Below are 13,471 nucleotides of genomic sequence, written 5' to 3'. Positions count from 1 at the left end.
AATATTAAAAAATTGTTTTGCTTGTAGAAATATGTCTCAAAAATCGCTCATCATTAGAGCGTTGAAATTGAAACAATATTTAACAGCTTCGCAGTCGGAGACTTCATCAGTAAGTTCTTCTAATAAAACTTCCGCAGCAATGTCTTTGCCAGCAACGACTGGTTCCATGGCTTTGAAGGAAAATATTATCCCTGCTCTCCCCCTTGCCTTAGTGCCCGGGGATTAGGTGTCTTCAGTTCCTGCTCTCCCCCTTGCCTCAGTGCCCGTGGATCAGGCTATTTTCTCACTAATTGGACAGCAAACGTCTCGGGACGTTTTGCCCGACTCCGATGCCATACCTGGAGTCCGACGTCAACACCGAGGTTCATCAAGGCTGTCTTATGTCTCTCCTTTTGGACGTCCGAATCGACGTCGAAATCTGGATCGTCAATATTGAGAGGTGACTTCACGGTCAACTTCGTGTAGTGAAGTCGATATAGATGTGAGGCATGGGCGTCCAACAAGTCATGGCTGGACATCTCGACATAGCCGTTCTTCTCGGCATTCTTTGCGTCATGGCCGGCCATCTCGACATGGCCGTTCTTATTGGCATTCTTTGCGGCATGGCCGTTCTTCTCGGCATCGCCGTTCATCTATACAGCATCGATCATCGACGTCATCATCGGCTTCTTCATCAGATGCTCCACCAAGGAAACAAAGTAGAGCAAACTCTCATCAAGCCCATATGTCTCCAGGACGTCAAGACTCTAGACATTCTTTTTCTTGTGCCTCTTCTATGGCTCACTCATCTTCTTCTTCTCTTACACAATTGAAATTAATGGATTTACTCACAAAGCTTCTACAGAATCAACAGATGGTTAAAGAACCTTCGGGTTCTACCTGCCAATCTAAGCAAGTAAATTCACCTCAATTGTTTTCATCTAAAACAGTCTCTCTTCTTCACACACCTCAGAGGCAGCAGGCATGGTCTGTATCTATTCTGTACAGGATAATTTGTCGGTGAAGTCACAAATCAATTCACCAGCCCATTCATTGGCTTCTTCACTTCATAATACTCAGCTGATTCAGCCAGGGCACGAATGCCTTCCACTTCTTCTATGCATTCTACTCATCAGGATGAAGCTTTGCCAGTTCAAGATGAGTCTTATGCTAAGTTTTTGCAAAAATTGGTTAATGTATTGAATATTTCTCTCACTCCTCAAGGGGATATTTCTGAGGATAAACGATCAGTTATTAAATACTTAAATTTGGTCAAGCAGTCTATAGCCCTGCCTATATCTCAAGTGCGTCAAGACCATAACAAATTGATCTGGAATACGCCTTATTCTATTAGACCTACTCAATGGTCATTAGAGAATAAATATAAGGTTCAAGAACTCGGGTCATGGTAAGACTAAACTTCCCCACGCATCATTGGTGGTGAAATCTATGATGCGTTGAAATAAGTTGCAGAAAGATATAACTAATCATCCACCTCCTAGGGATTTAACATTTATGGATATACTAGCAAGAAAAAATTTTCAATCTTCCATGCTTTCAGCTTGTATATCAGTTCATATGATTCATCAGATAGAATATTTATATACTATTATGGAGGATTTGTCTAAATTACAATCTTTGATGCTCAACAAAACCTACCTCTTTTTCAGCTGATTGTGACAAGTTTGGAAACTTCTAAGCAAATGATCCGTACCACACATGATCAGTTTGGCACTTCAGTCAGGAATGCAGCTACTTCAATTGCTTCCAGATGATTATCTTGGTTAAGAGCTTCCGCTTTGGGTGAAGATGTTCATGAAAAGGTAGCTGATGCTCCTTGTTCTAGTGATTCCTTATTTGGAGATAGAGTAAAACAGTTAATTGAAGGTCTCAAGGAGGATTGTACAACCCTTGATACCTTGGAGCAGGATAAGCACCAACCTTCTAAATTGAATTACAAAAGACTACGTTATTTCACCTCTAGAGCCAGATTTCAACAGCGTAAATCTTTTGTTCATCAGCGTCCTGCTTATAATTTTAAGTCTCAGTCTCAACGTTACAATGTTCACAGTAGACCAGGTAGAGACAGGCGTACGCAGAAGCCTGTTCAGACACAACAACAACAAAAACTGCCTTCTAGTTTTTGACATTTCCCAGTGTCTGAGTCCAGTAGGGGGCAGAATTCAACATTTTTTCAGCTTGGAGATCGATAACAACAGACAGTTGGATTTTGGATATAGTTCAGAATGGTTATTCCCTCATATTTTCACAGCCCCCACAGCTTTGATCACCTACACATCTCCATGTCCCAAGTTCCCAGATTCCACACTTACAACAGGAAGTTTGCAGGGTTCTTCATCACAATGCTATAGAGAGTGTACCTGCTCACGAGAGAAACAAAGGTTTTTATTCCCGATTTTTTCTTATCCGAAAGAAGGATGGAGGTCTACGAGCAATCTTGGATCTCAGAAAGCTCAACAGATTTCTCCCAAAACAAAAATTTTGAATGACATCGTTAACCACAATATTTCCTTTCTTAACACAAGGGGTATGGTTTTCAGCCCTAGATCTCCAGGATGCTTATCTACATGTCCCCATTCATACGTCCTCACAACGATTTCTCTGGTTTGTGTGTCACGACCATCATTACCAGTATAAGGTTTTACCATTTGGCTTAACGTCAGCCCCCAGAGTTTTCTCAAAGTGCGTGATAGCACCGATACCTTACCTGCATCAACAAGGTATCACGCTTTTTCCATATCTCGACGATTGGTTGATCATAGCTCATTCTCCACAACAGAATAGTCAGGCCTTAAGAACTACCATCCAACTTCTCGAAAGGTTAAGTTTGGTGATCAATTACAAATAGTCACATTTAATCCCGACTCAGAGATTGACTTTCATCGGGGCAGATCTGGTTTCTTCGGATTCTCTAGCAAAGTTATCACTCTCTCGAGCTCAGTTGTTGATTCAGTTAGTTCAATATCTTCACTCAATGAACTTGACTACTGCTCGCACTATTCTAATCCTTTTGGGACAAATGGCCTCAACAGATGTTGTTCTTCCACTAGCGTGACTACAGATGCGTCCTCTACAGTGGTATTTAAAGAAAAGGTGGATTCAGTATTTACACCCTCTCTCTATAAAAACTCTTCTGTCCAACCAGCTCAAACTAGAGCTCTTGTGGTGGACACGTCAAGACAATCTCTTAGTGGGAGCTCCTTTTCAGTCGCTTCCACCAACCAAGATTCTTACGACGGCTGCATCAAAACTCGGTTGGGGAGCACATATGGGGGAATGGTCAACGCAGGGTCACTGGACACTTCAAGAGAGATTCTACTCCATTAATCTCTTGGAATGGAGAGCGGTCAGATTGGCTCTTCAAACTTTTCAACATTTACTTCACTCCCAAGTGATCCAAGTACAAATCAACATTCAGGTCGCAATGTTTTATTTATTTATAGTACATTTCTACCCCGCATTTTCCCACACACACAGGCACAATGTGGCTAACATGGGAAAAGGAAAAATGACAGTACAATAAGAGAAAATGGTAAGAGACAAGAATAGAGCAGAAAGGGGAAAGGGGCAAAACAGATACAGGGGTGAGGAAGGGAGACTATTGGTCGAGAAGAGTGTAAGGGGAATAGACCAGTCCAAATAGGTGGGTTTTCAGCAGCCTCCTGAACAGGTGATGATCATTTTGCAGGTTTAAGCATTTCGGCAAAACATTCCAATTCATGGCACAGGAGTACTGGAAGGACGAAGTGAAGATCTTCTTGTACTTGACGCCTCTGCAATTTGGGAAGTGCAGATTGAGATACGACCTCGAGGTGGCTACTGCGTTTCTGGGCGGTAGGTCAATAAAGTGAAGCATATATTCCGGAGCCTGTCTGTATATCAACAAACAAGGAGGTATGGGCTCACTTCGCTTGTGTCGTGAAGCTGTCAGACTATGGAATCTAGTTCTATCTCTACACTCTGTGATTCAAGCGGTTTATCTACCAGGCCGGGACAACCACATCGCAGATGCATTAAGCAGGAAACTTCAACCTCACGAGTGGTCTCTGAAGACAACAGCTATTCACGACCTGTTTCATCTTTGGGGCATGCCTCTTGTAGATCTCTTTGCATCCCCACAGAACAACAAGTGTCACAAATATTGCTCAAGGTGGCCTTCAAAGAACAGCATAGCGACAGATGCATTCACTCTCCTTTGGAAGAGAAGTGTGGTAGCCGTGTTAGTCCACTCTTAAGGTTATCAATAGAAATCAAACAAAATAAAACATGGAAAAGAAAATAAGATGATACCTTTTTTATTGGACATAACTTAATACATTTCTTGATTAGCTTCCGAAAGTTGCCCTTCTTCGTCAGATCGTAAATAAGCAAATGTGCTAGCTGACAGTGTATATAAGTGAAAACATTCAAGCATTACTATGACAGTCTGACAGGGTGGGAGGATGGGGGTGGGTAGGAGGTATGCATGGGGACATCAAAGCATATCATTGATATTCTAACAGAATGGGTGTGGATAGGTGAGGGGTGGGGTGATCAACAGAGACATACAGCTTTATGGTTTATAATGGGCTAGGAACCCCAGATCCTTGTTAAGTCCTTTCTGTTGGGTTGTTAAAATATTCAATCATTCTGACTTCAAGGGTCTTACGTTCTTGTATGGTTTTGGACAAATGCTCTTTTTTACGCTTTTCCTCCAATTCCACTCATTCCAAGAGTATTACAGAAAATCATCCAGGACAGATCAACTATAATTCTCATAACACCTTATTGGCCGAGACAAGTCTGGTTTCCCATACTAAGGCAATTAGCTGTCTTCCAGCCACAATTTCTTTTGTTAATTCCAGACCTCATATCTCAGAACAATAGTCAACTTTTGCATCCAAATCTCAGCAAACTTCGTCTTACCGCTTGGTATCTTCAAGTAAGACACTAGAGGCTTCAGTTTTTTCACAATCAGTTCTTAATGTGTTACTGGCTTCTAGGAAACAGTCAACTAGACTAGTTTATGCTTCTAAGTGGAATAGATTCCAGTGCTGGTGTAAAGCACATCATTTTAATCCCATTTCTTGCTCAATTTCTACATTGTTGGAATATTTCCTCTACCTGTCTAATTCAGGGCTCACTGCTTTTTCAGATAAGGTGCACAATGCAGCTATCTCAGTTTTTCATGACCCGATTGATGATTCCACAGTAATGAGACATCCAATCACAAAAAGGGTTTTGAAAGGTTTGCTGAATCTTAAACCTCCTGTTCAGCTACCTCCTGTAGTATGGGATTTAAATTTTGCTTTGGAACAGCTTATGGAGCCTCCATTTGAACCGCTTCAATCAGCTACTCTCCAATTTCTTACTTGGAAGACGTTGTTCCTTATCTCTATTACTTCAGCTCGAAGAATTGGAGAACTTCATGCGTTGGTATATTATGCTCCATATACTCAAATTTTACATGATAAAGCGATACTACGACCTCATTCAAAGTTCTCACCTAAAGTAGTGTCTTCATTTCATATGAACCAATCTATTATTTTGCCAGTGTTTTTCCCACCTCTGCATCAGACTTACACTGACGGTGTGTGTGAGTTCTGCACTACATTATATTCGGAGGAACATACCATACAAAATTTTGGAAAGCATCAGACTTTTGAAATTAGTCTGTTGAAGCCTCCTTTGTTATTGATGTGACCCCTGACGCAAATGCGGCAGCACCGAAACACGGCCCGTGTCAGGTCTTTCTTCAATCAAAGTTTATTATTAAAGGATTTTTTCTAATGAAAGAACTGTGTTCCCTTTGTTTTTAAAGGCCCTTTGTGCTTTCTTACAATGTTAAAAATAGACAATCAATCTCTAAACGTACTCTTTCCTCATATGTTACTCATTGTATTAATTTCTGTTACCAGCATCATGCTTCACCACCTCATGTCACAGCCCATAAGTTAAGAGCTATGGCGGCCTCAACTGCATTTTTGCATTGGGCACCTCTTATAGATATTTGTAGGGCAGCTACATGGTCATTCCTACATACTTTTTCAAAGCATTACTGTCTCGATGTAGCAACACGGGCAGATTCAATTCTTCAGGAGGCAATGTAAACAACAACTTTCCTCCTCCTCCTGTCACAGGTAACAATTGCCTTCATCATGTTATTTGATTGCTGACGTATTGTTATATGACATCTTATGTTACCTATGTATGCTTGGGAGTCTTCAGAGGTGTGGCTAGAAGATCCTGTCCACGGAAAAATCTTAGTTTCTTACCTGTAACGGTAGTTTTCCGTGGACAAAGGATCTTCTAGCCACACAATCCCTCCCTACCCTCCCTAAAGTTGTAGCTATATTTATTAAACTGACTTATCTTGCTGTAATTAGGTATTTATACTGCATATATGAGTGGGAATGCGCTAACTTTGTTACTTTTACTTTAAAGCATTCTCTATTGGATAGCTGGGTCACGCACGACATCGTGGCGTATATTCAGAGGTGTGGCTAGAAGATCCTTTGTTCACGAAAAACTACCGTTACAGGTAAGAAACTAAGATTTTCTCTCCTCTCTGGCGCTGTTCCTGCTAGCAGCTCTTCCCTCCATAGGTGTGCGTGACTCCTCCCCATGGGGGGGGGGGCGGTTTCTCTTCTGACTTCAGATGCCGTCACCTCTTAGGGAGGGTCAGCCCTATTCTTGCGGCCTCAGCTACAACTTTGGTTGGAGTTTACTTCTGCTTTTGCCTAGTTCGCTCCTGAACCTTAAGCCTGAACTAGATACTGTCTTCTTCTTACCGCCCGCCTAAACCTTTGAGCCTGAGTTTGATACTGCCTTCTGCTGGCTGCCTGCCTGAACCTTAAGCCTGAGCTTGATACTGCCTTCTGTTTACCGCTTGCCTGAACCTTGAGCCTGAACATGTTACAGTCCTCTGCTGGCCACCTTTGAGGAGTTACAGCAAGAGTTCTGTTTGCCTCATACAGATTATTTTGTTTATTATTAACTTAAGCACCATATTACTTCTTAGGAATGAGGATTGATTTAACAGAGGATGTTCAAGATACTTTACATTAGGCACTTATCTTGGGCTCCCAACAGCAGGTACCAGTCGTTTTATTTAAGACTATTATTACACTCAAGGAGACCTACTATTTAAAGGGAGGTAAATATTATCACTTTGATTATTCAAATATGTGTACCTCACCACATTCTGATTAATTCAAAAGTGTATCAAATTTAATAAAGCAGTATTTAACTCCTTATTCATACATGCTATATCACATAACAAATCGTTTCTTTGCTTGCGGAGTGGTAACAAACTTAATCCTAATCAATATACATTTATTCAAAAATCAACCAGGTCATCAAGTTTTTAAGTCCCCCACATGGGCCGTACATCCTTAGATGAGTCTCTGATCCCAATCTTGCTCCAATGTATAACCCCCTTGCTTGTTCTTTGATAACAAAACCGTGATGTAGATGTTTTCAGTCAATGGAAGGCACTCCCCCCCGAAGTATACATATAAAGCTCAGCTTCCCGCAGTGGCAGGATACTGAATACTCATCTCCATGTTGCTTCATTCAACGTATGCCACCACTTGTTCCTACAAGCAACGGAAAGAACAATTCCTTTTGTTCTCCTCCTCAGCAAAACCAGTTAAATATTCCTCTGCTTCTCTATGTGGAACCACATTTCGGAGTCTTCTTCAGAAGCAACCTATATCATTATTACTTAATCCTTTAAAAACAAACACAAATAATGTCACAAATATTAGTACTTATCTTCACCCTATCATTTACATCTTATTACAAAGAATAATACATTAATAATACCAACAATGGCAGCTTACCGGAAGGACTAGCGCCCACCAGGCTGAAACACAACCGTTCATTCCTAGCAGATATCCTGTTAAGTTGAGCATGGGTGTGAATACTTTTCATTAAGGGTAACAAACCCATCCTTATCACCAATCACCACTCAACTTCCAGGTTTAAACCATTAGGAATGACGATTTGTTATGTGATATAGCATGTATGAATAAGGAGTTAAATACTGCTTTATTAAATTTGATACACGTTTGAATTAATCAGAAGGTGGTGAGGTACAATTATTTGAATAATCTAAGTTTTATTTAAGACACCACGGAGGAGGTAGATTATGCAATTATGGCTGTAAAGTGGTCCCAGGACTTGCAAACAAATCTTACGTCAGCCCAATTGCAGACTTTTTTATTGGACATTCCAAAAACGATGAAGAACGAACACAGAGAAACTCTTTATAAATTTGTCTTGCGACTATTTATTTCCCCACACAGAGCGAGAAGTGAGGGCTTTCTCACTACAGGTCAATGCCCGAAATGCCATATGTTTTGTGCCTGTCCACAGGTTGGAATATTTTGAACTGGATTATTTTCTTATATCCATCAGCTCTGGTCTTGTAAGTTGCCCAATGGACCCCTTCTATCGCTTGGGGTATATCCAGTGGGACTGTTAATGTTATCAGAATATAAAGCATTTCTAAACAGTGCTATGTTGTTTGCACTTTGGTGGTGCACTTTGATGCTAACTCAGATACGTTTGGAGTGTATGCTTAAGGACTTGTCTTATGCCACTGGTCAAAGTTTTCAATCTATTTCAATCTATCAGCCCTCCATCTTATATGTTTAGGAGATAACTGTGCACCCTTGGGGGTTAAAGGTCTCCAAAATAACTCCCAAAGATGGAGGGCTGATTTTACTTTGTATTACTAAGGAACAATGAGTACTATGTTCAGGAACTGGGGCGGGAATTGGGGGGGGATTTAATTGAAACTGTTAGCCATGTCTTCGTTACATGTTTTCTATATGTTGTTATACAATTATAGCTATTAATAAAAATCATAACTCCTGAACTGGGCTGTCTTGACTAAGAAAAGACCACAGTTGGTCCAGTTGTAAAAATAATCCACCTTCCTTTATCAGCTGGGTGATTGAAAAAGGTCTGGGTTCCACTTGCCAGCCTTGCTACCTAATGTGACCTACCTGTACATAATAAAGTTTCCTGCACCCTTCTTGCATGAACACTTTTTAGTTACACAACACAATTTATTTACTAGGATTTATTTACTATCTTTTTGAAGGAATTCACTCAAGGTGGTGTACAGTAAGAATAAATCAAACATGGGCAATAGACAATTACAGCAGTAAAAATATTCAAATAACAATACAAAGTATGGCAGAATACTACTTTCAATGTCAACACAACAGTAATAGAACATTTGTAGGGTATAAGCAAAGGTGGAACATAAAGATAGGTAAGACAGTAAGATGAGTCAAAAAAATTTAGATGACTAATTTAAAGAAAGGTGCACATGAGGTCAGCGAGATGGTTATCTCAGCTAGAGTAAGAGTAGTACATAAACATGCGCTGCTGCAGTATGTGCACACAGTGTCACTCCTTGTGTGTAAGTCTGCAACAATGCCTCTGAATTTCAAGAAAAACAATAATGAAAAGATCTACACAGTGCACACATGTCTAAAGACAAACCGAAAATGCTTATTTGCATAAAGACTGGCTAACAGTGGCGATCAACAAAGCTATATGGACAGGATGACAGCTCGACCGACCGTTTCAACCTCCTTTCTTGTAATCACTCTCAAATTTCGCGCCTCCTGTGGCTGAGCCACAGTGGCTCCTGCCCCGAATCTGTGTGCGCACTGGCAGCATCAACCTCCCAGTATCCACGCGCTCTAGCGCTGCTTGCACACCCCGCCTCCTGCTGTCACTCACCACGCGTCGCGTACGCGCCGCTGTCTCCTCCCCTTGTTTCCCAGTAGCGAACACCGCGCCCCCGCGTGCAAAGCGCTGGAACTACGCTGTGGTTGACAGTGTTCTGCTCGCGCAGCGGCGGCTGCTGGGGAGCCGGCGGCCGAAACTCGCAGCCCACGCAGGAGATGTGCCTAATGGTTATAGTGCCGCCGGCGCAAGGAGCGTCATGTTCTCAGGCGTCCGTAGGAAGTCCGCAACCCCTAGCTCAGTCAGAAGTTTTGGTGGCCGGGCAGAGGCGGTAGCCGCGGCTCCCTCAGTCGGGGGTCTCCCCTTCACCCCTCGCCGTTTGCTGCTGCTGGCAGGCGGGTTGGTGGTACTGGCGGTCCTCGTCACCCAGCTGTGGCGGGGCGATGCCGGGGCACAGCTGCTTGTGCGCTTTCTCCTCTGCCTGGGCAGTGCACTCGCTGCTTTCCTGGTAGGGGCCCTATTGGCCCTGCTGTGCTGCGGTCGGCCCTCGTCTCCCCAGGATCTTTGCGCCTCTTGGATCCGCAGTACGCCCTGTGAGGCGCTCCGCATGCCCGGTGGCCAGGTAAGAGCCCACCTCTAGTTGCACAATCGTTGGCGGACGTCAGAGGTTTGGTTAGCGTGCGAAAGGCTTAAAAATTCTCCTTGGCACTTTTTGTTGCTTGATTTTTGGCAGGCGGAGCGGTCGAGAATTCTCTAGATTTGGTACCGGCAGATGCTCGCCACTGTCAAATATTCATCCTGTGTGTGTGTCTTCTGCGTTCTTGTAATAAGTGGTTTGAAATGAGTTGGGGCGTACCGAAGTGTATAGCCTCCATAAGCTGAAAGTGTAAATCAAGACAGGAGGGTTTTTGATAGGATTGAAAAGGTGTATTTTGCGTTTTTAGAAAATTGGTAAAGGTGTTTAAGAAATGTTGAGTAAGTGTACGATAAGTGGTCTATTACAACCAAAGGGGGTTTAATAGACAGGAGACGAAGTGAGCCTATCTAGTCCACTGTAAGAACTGAAGCCAGTAGGCGGAGCTTGCCGCGTTTTTAGTACACCCAAACGCTATTGAAAACAATAGCAAAAGATTATCCTATATAATAATTCTCACCTCCAACGTTCTAATGTACCTGGTACCGTGGCTCCCTCGGAGGTGGTCTGCTAGGCAGTTTAGAATACACTGACCTCAGTGATGTCACTGACAGCTGATTCCAAGGCAAGGGGTGTTTCCCTACTCCTCCCCCTGCCTGGGAAACAAGCTGTCAGTGCCCCTCCCTCGCGCAACACCCAAGCCCCTGCCTTGCAAAACCGCGAGCCAGGCAGGGGGAGGAGTAGGGAAACACGCTCCGCCTACCAATCAGCTCTCAGTGCCCCCCCTCGGTGCAACACCCAAGCTCCTCCGCCCCGGCACAGCACCCAAGCCCCTACCCCCCCTCGACGCATCACCCAAGCCCCTCCCCCCCGGCGCATCACCAAAGCCCATACCCCCCCCCCCTCTTGGGCACATCAACTCCCTCGCCACCCGCAGCTGCCAATACTAACGCTGTCCGGCCGCTGCTGCTTCTGTGGAGCAGCAGCGGCCGGTACAAAAAGAAAAAAGCCAAAAAAAGATTTTTAACCTGAAACGCTGCTCCATAGACAGCCATCTGGCATTGGCTGTCGTCACTGCAGCCGCTCCTCCTCTCCCCTCCACGTCACTGCCCCTGCAGGAAGACCCCGGAGGAGCGCAGCGACGTCAGAGGGGAGAGGAGGAGCGGCTGCAGAGATGACAGCCAATGCCAGATGGCTGTCTACGGAGCCGTGTTTCAGGTTTAAAATCTATTTTTGGCATTTTTCTTTTTGTACCGGCCGCTGCTGCTCAACAGGAGACGCAGCAGCGGCCGGACAGCGTTAGTATTGGCGGCTGCGGGTGGCGAGGGGGTTGATGTGCCCGAGGGGGGGTAGGGGCTTGGGTGATGCGCTGGGGGAGGTAGGGGTTTGGGTGATGCGCCGAGGGGGGAGGGGAGGGTCGCTGGACATGGGTGGCTGGAGGGGGGCAGGGGGAGGGGAGGGTCGCTGGATATGGGTGGCTGCAGGGGGAGAGGAGGGTCGCTGGACATGGATAGCTGTGGGGGGGGGGGGCAGGGAAGAGGGAAGTGGGGAGGGGGTCCTGAGACCAGATGGGTGGCTGCAGGGGAGGGCAGGGGAGACAGAAGGGACGCTGCAGGGGGGCAGGAGGAGAGGAGGGTCACTGGACATGGGTGGCTGCAGGGGCGGCAGGGGAGATAGGTGGGTCGCTGGACATGGGTGGCTACAGGGGGGGCGAGGGGAAAGAAGAGGAGGGTTGTTGGACATGGGTGGCTGCAGGGGGGCAAGGGAGAGGAGGGTCACTGGACATGGGTAGCTGCAGGGGGAGAGGAGGGTTGGTAGACATGGGTGGCTGCGGGGGGGGGGGCAGGGGGAGAGGAGAGTCGCTGGACATGGGTGGCTGCAGGGGGAGCAGGGGGAGAGGAGAGTCGCTGGACATGGGTGGCTGCAGGGGGAGCAGGGGAGAGAGGAGGGCCACTGCACATGCGTGGCTGCAGGGGCTGAGGAGGGTTGGTGGGGAGGGGGTCCTGAGACCAGATGGGTGGCTGCAGGGGGGCAGGGGAGACAGGAAGGACGCTGCGGGGGGGGGGGGATTACCTTGCTAGCGCCCGTTTCATTGCCTACCGAAACGGGCCTTTTATACTAGTTAAAAATAAGGGACTGCTTATGTGTGGTCCATCTGTAACAAGTCTAAAGCTGTTTCAGCTGGATAGGCAGTGCCTTGAAAGGTGGAGGAGGAAAAAAATAATATTTTTACGTATTGGACAGAGTCTTAATTTATTTGAAAACTTCCCACATCTATTTATAAAAATCATGTAATAAAAATTAAATATCACTAAAACAGCTTAAAAAATTATTGTAGCTGGTAGAAAAAGCAGTTATAAATTCTGCTTATTTTTCTACACTGTTCTGTACAGTACAGATGACAAAAATTTCAGTGAGGATTTCCTATTTTCTGATGGGTTCATCTTAACTGTTGTAATATGCCGTGGGAAGCTTGATGTTATAAAAATGGAATATATTGAAATTAGATGGAAGTAAAATTAAACTCTTTCATTGGGGCACATGGAGTACAGATTCATCTGTTTTTTTACAATTTGACATGGTAGATACACAAATGGATTATTCTGTTTTGGAACGTGTTTCAGGGGTAAGTGGTTTTATAAATCAAAATAAAAATACATATTTTGTTTTATGCAGATCTCTTTTGTTTAAAGCCCCTAATGCAGTCCATTGGTTTTCTTATATTTTGTTCATGTGATGACTTACTTATTTTTATTTATTTATTTATTTGTAGCATCTGTATCCCACATTTTCCCACCAATTTGCAGGCTCAATGTGGCTTACATTTGCCGCAATGGCGGTTGCCATTCCGGGTAACAGAATTACAAATGGTATTGCATTAAGGTGTATGCATACATGGAGCATAACATATATGGAACAAATCATGGTATAAATATATATCATGTGTGTACATACTGTGGCAAAACTGGAAATATAGTGAGACAGAATAATAGAATTCATTAACAACTTATTTTTTATGTTCTAATCATCTTTATTACAAGCACGACATGTTGGTTGATAAGCTTCATACAGAACAAGAAAAATCAATAAACCGGCCACCATGGTACAATAAAATCTTTTACAGAGAACATACCCCAAGAACCCTTCCCC

The 13,471-nt window shown here is 44.1% G+C and overlaps 1 protein-coding gene across 1 annotated transcript in view; it reads left to right on the top strand.

The window, feature by feature from the left end:
- The first annotated feature begins 9,823 nt into the window (after positions 1-9,823).
- The window catches only part of SNX25 (sorting nexin 25), a 266,994-nt gene continuing 263,346 nt past the window's right edge, over positions 9,824-13,471 (top strand). The window contains 1 exon segment of the mRNA XM_030191496.1: positions 9,824-10,309. Within this exon segment, the coding sequence (XP_030047356.1) occupies positions 9,947-10,309 (363 nt within the window). The 5' untranslated portion in view covers positions 9,824-9,946.

The sequence above is a fragment of the Microcaecilia unicolor genome, chromosome 2 (genome assembly GCF_901765095.1).
Source record: "Microcaecilia unicolor chromosome 2, aMicUni1.1, whole genome shotgun sequence".
NCBI classification, from domain to species: Eukaryota; Metazoa; Chordata; class Amphibia; order Gymnophiona; family Siphonopidae; genus Microcaecilia; species Microcaecilia unicolor.
This window is presented reverse-complemented; position numbering and strand designations above follow the sequence as displayed.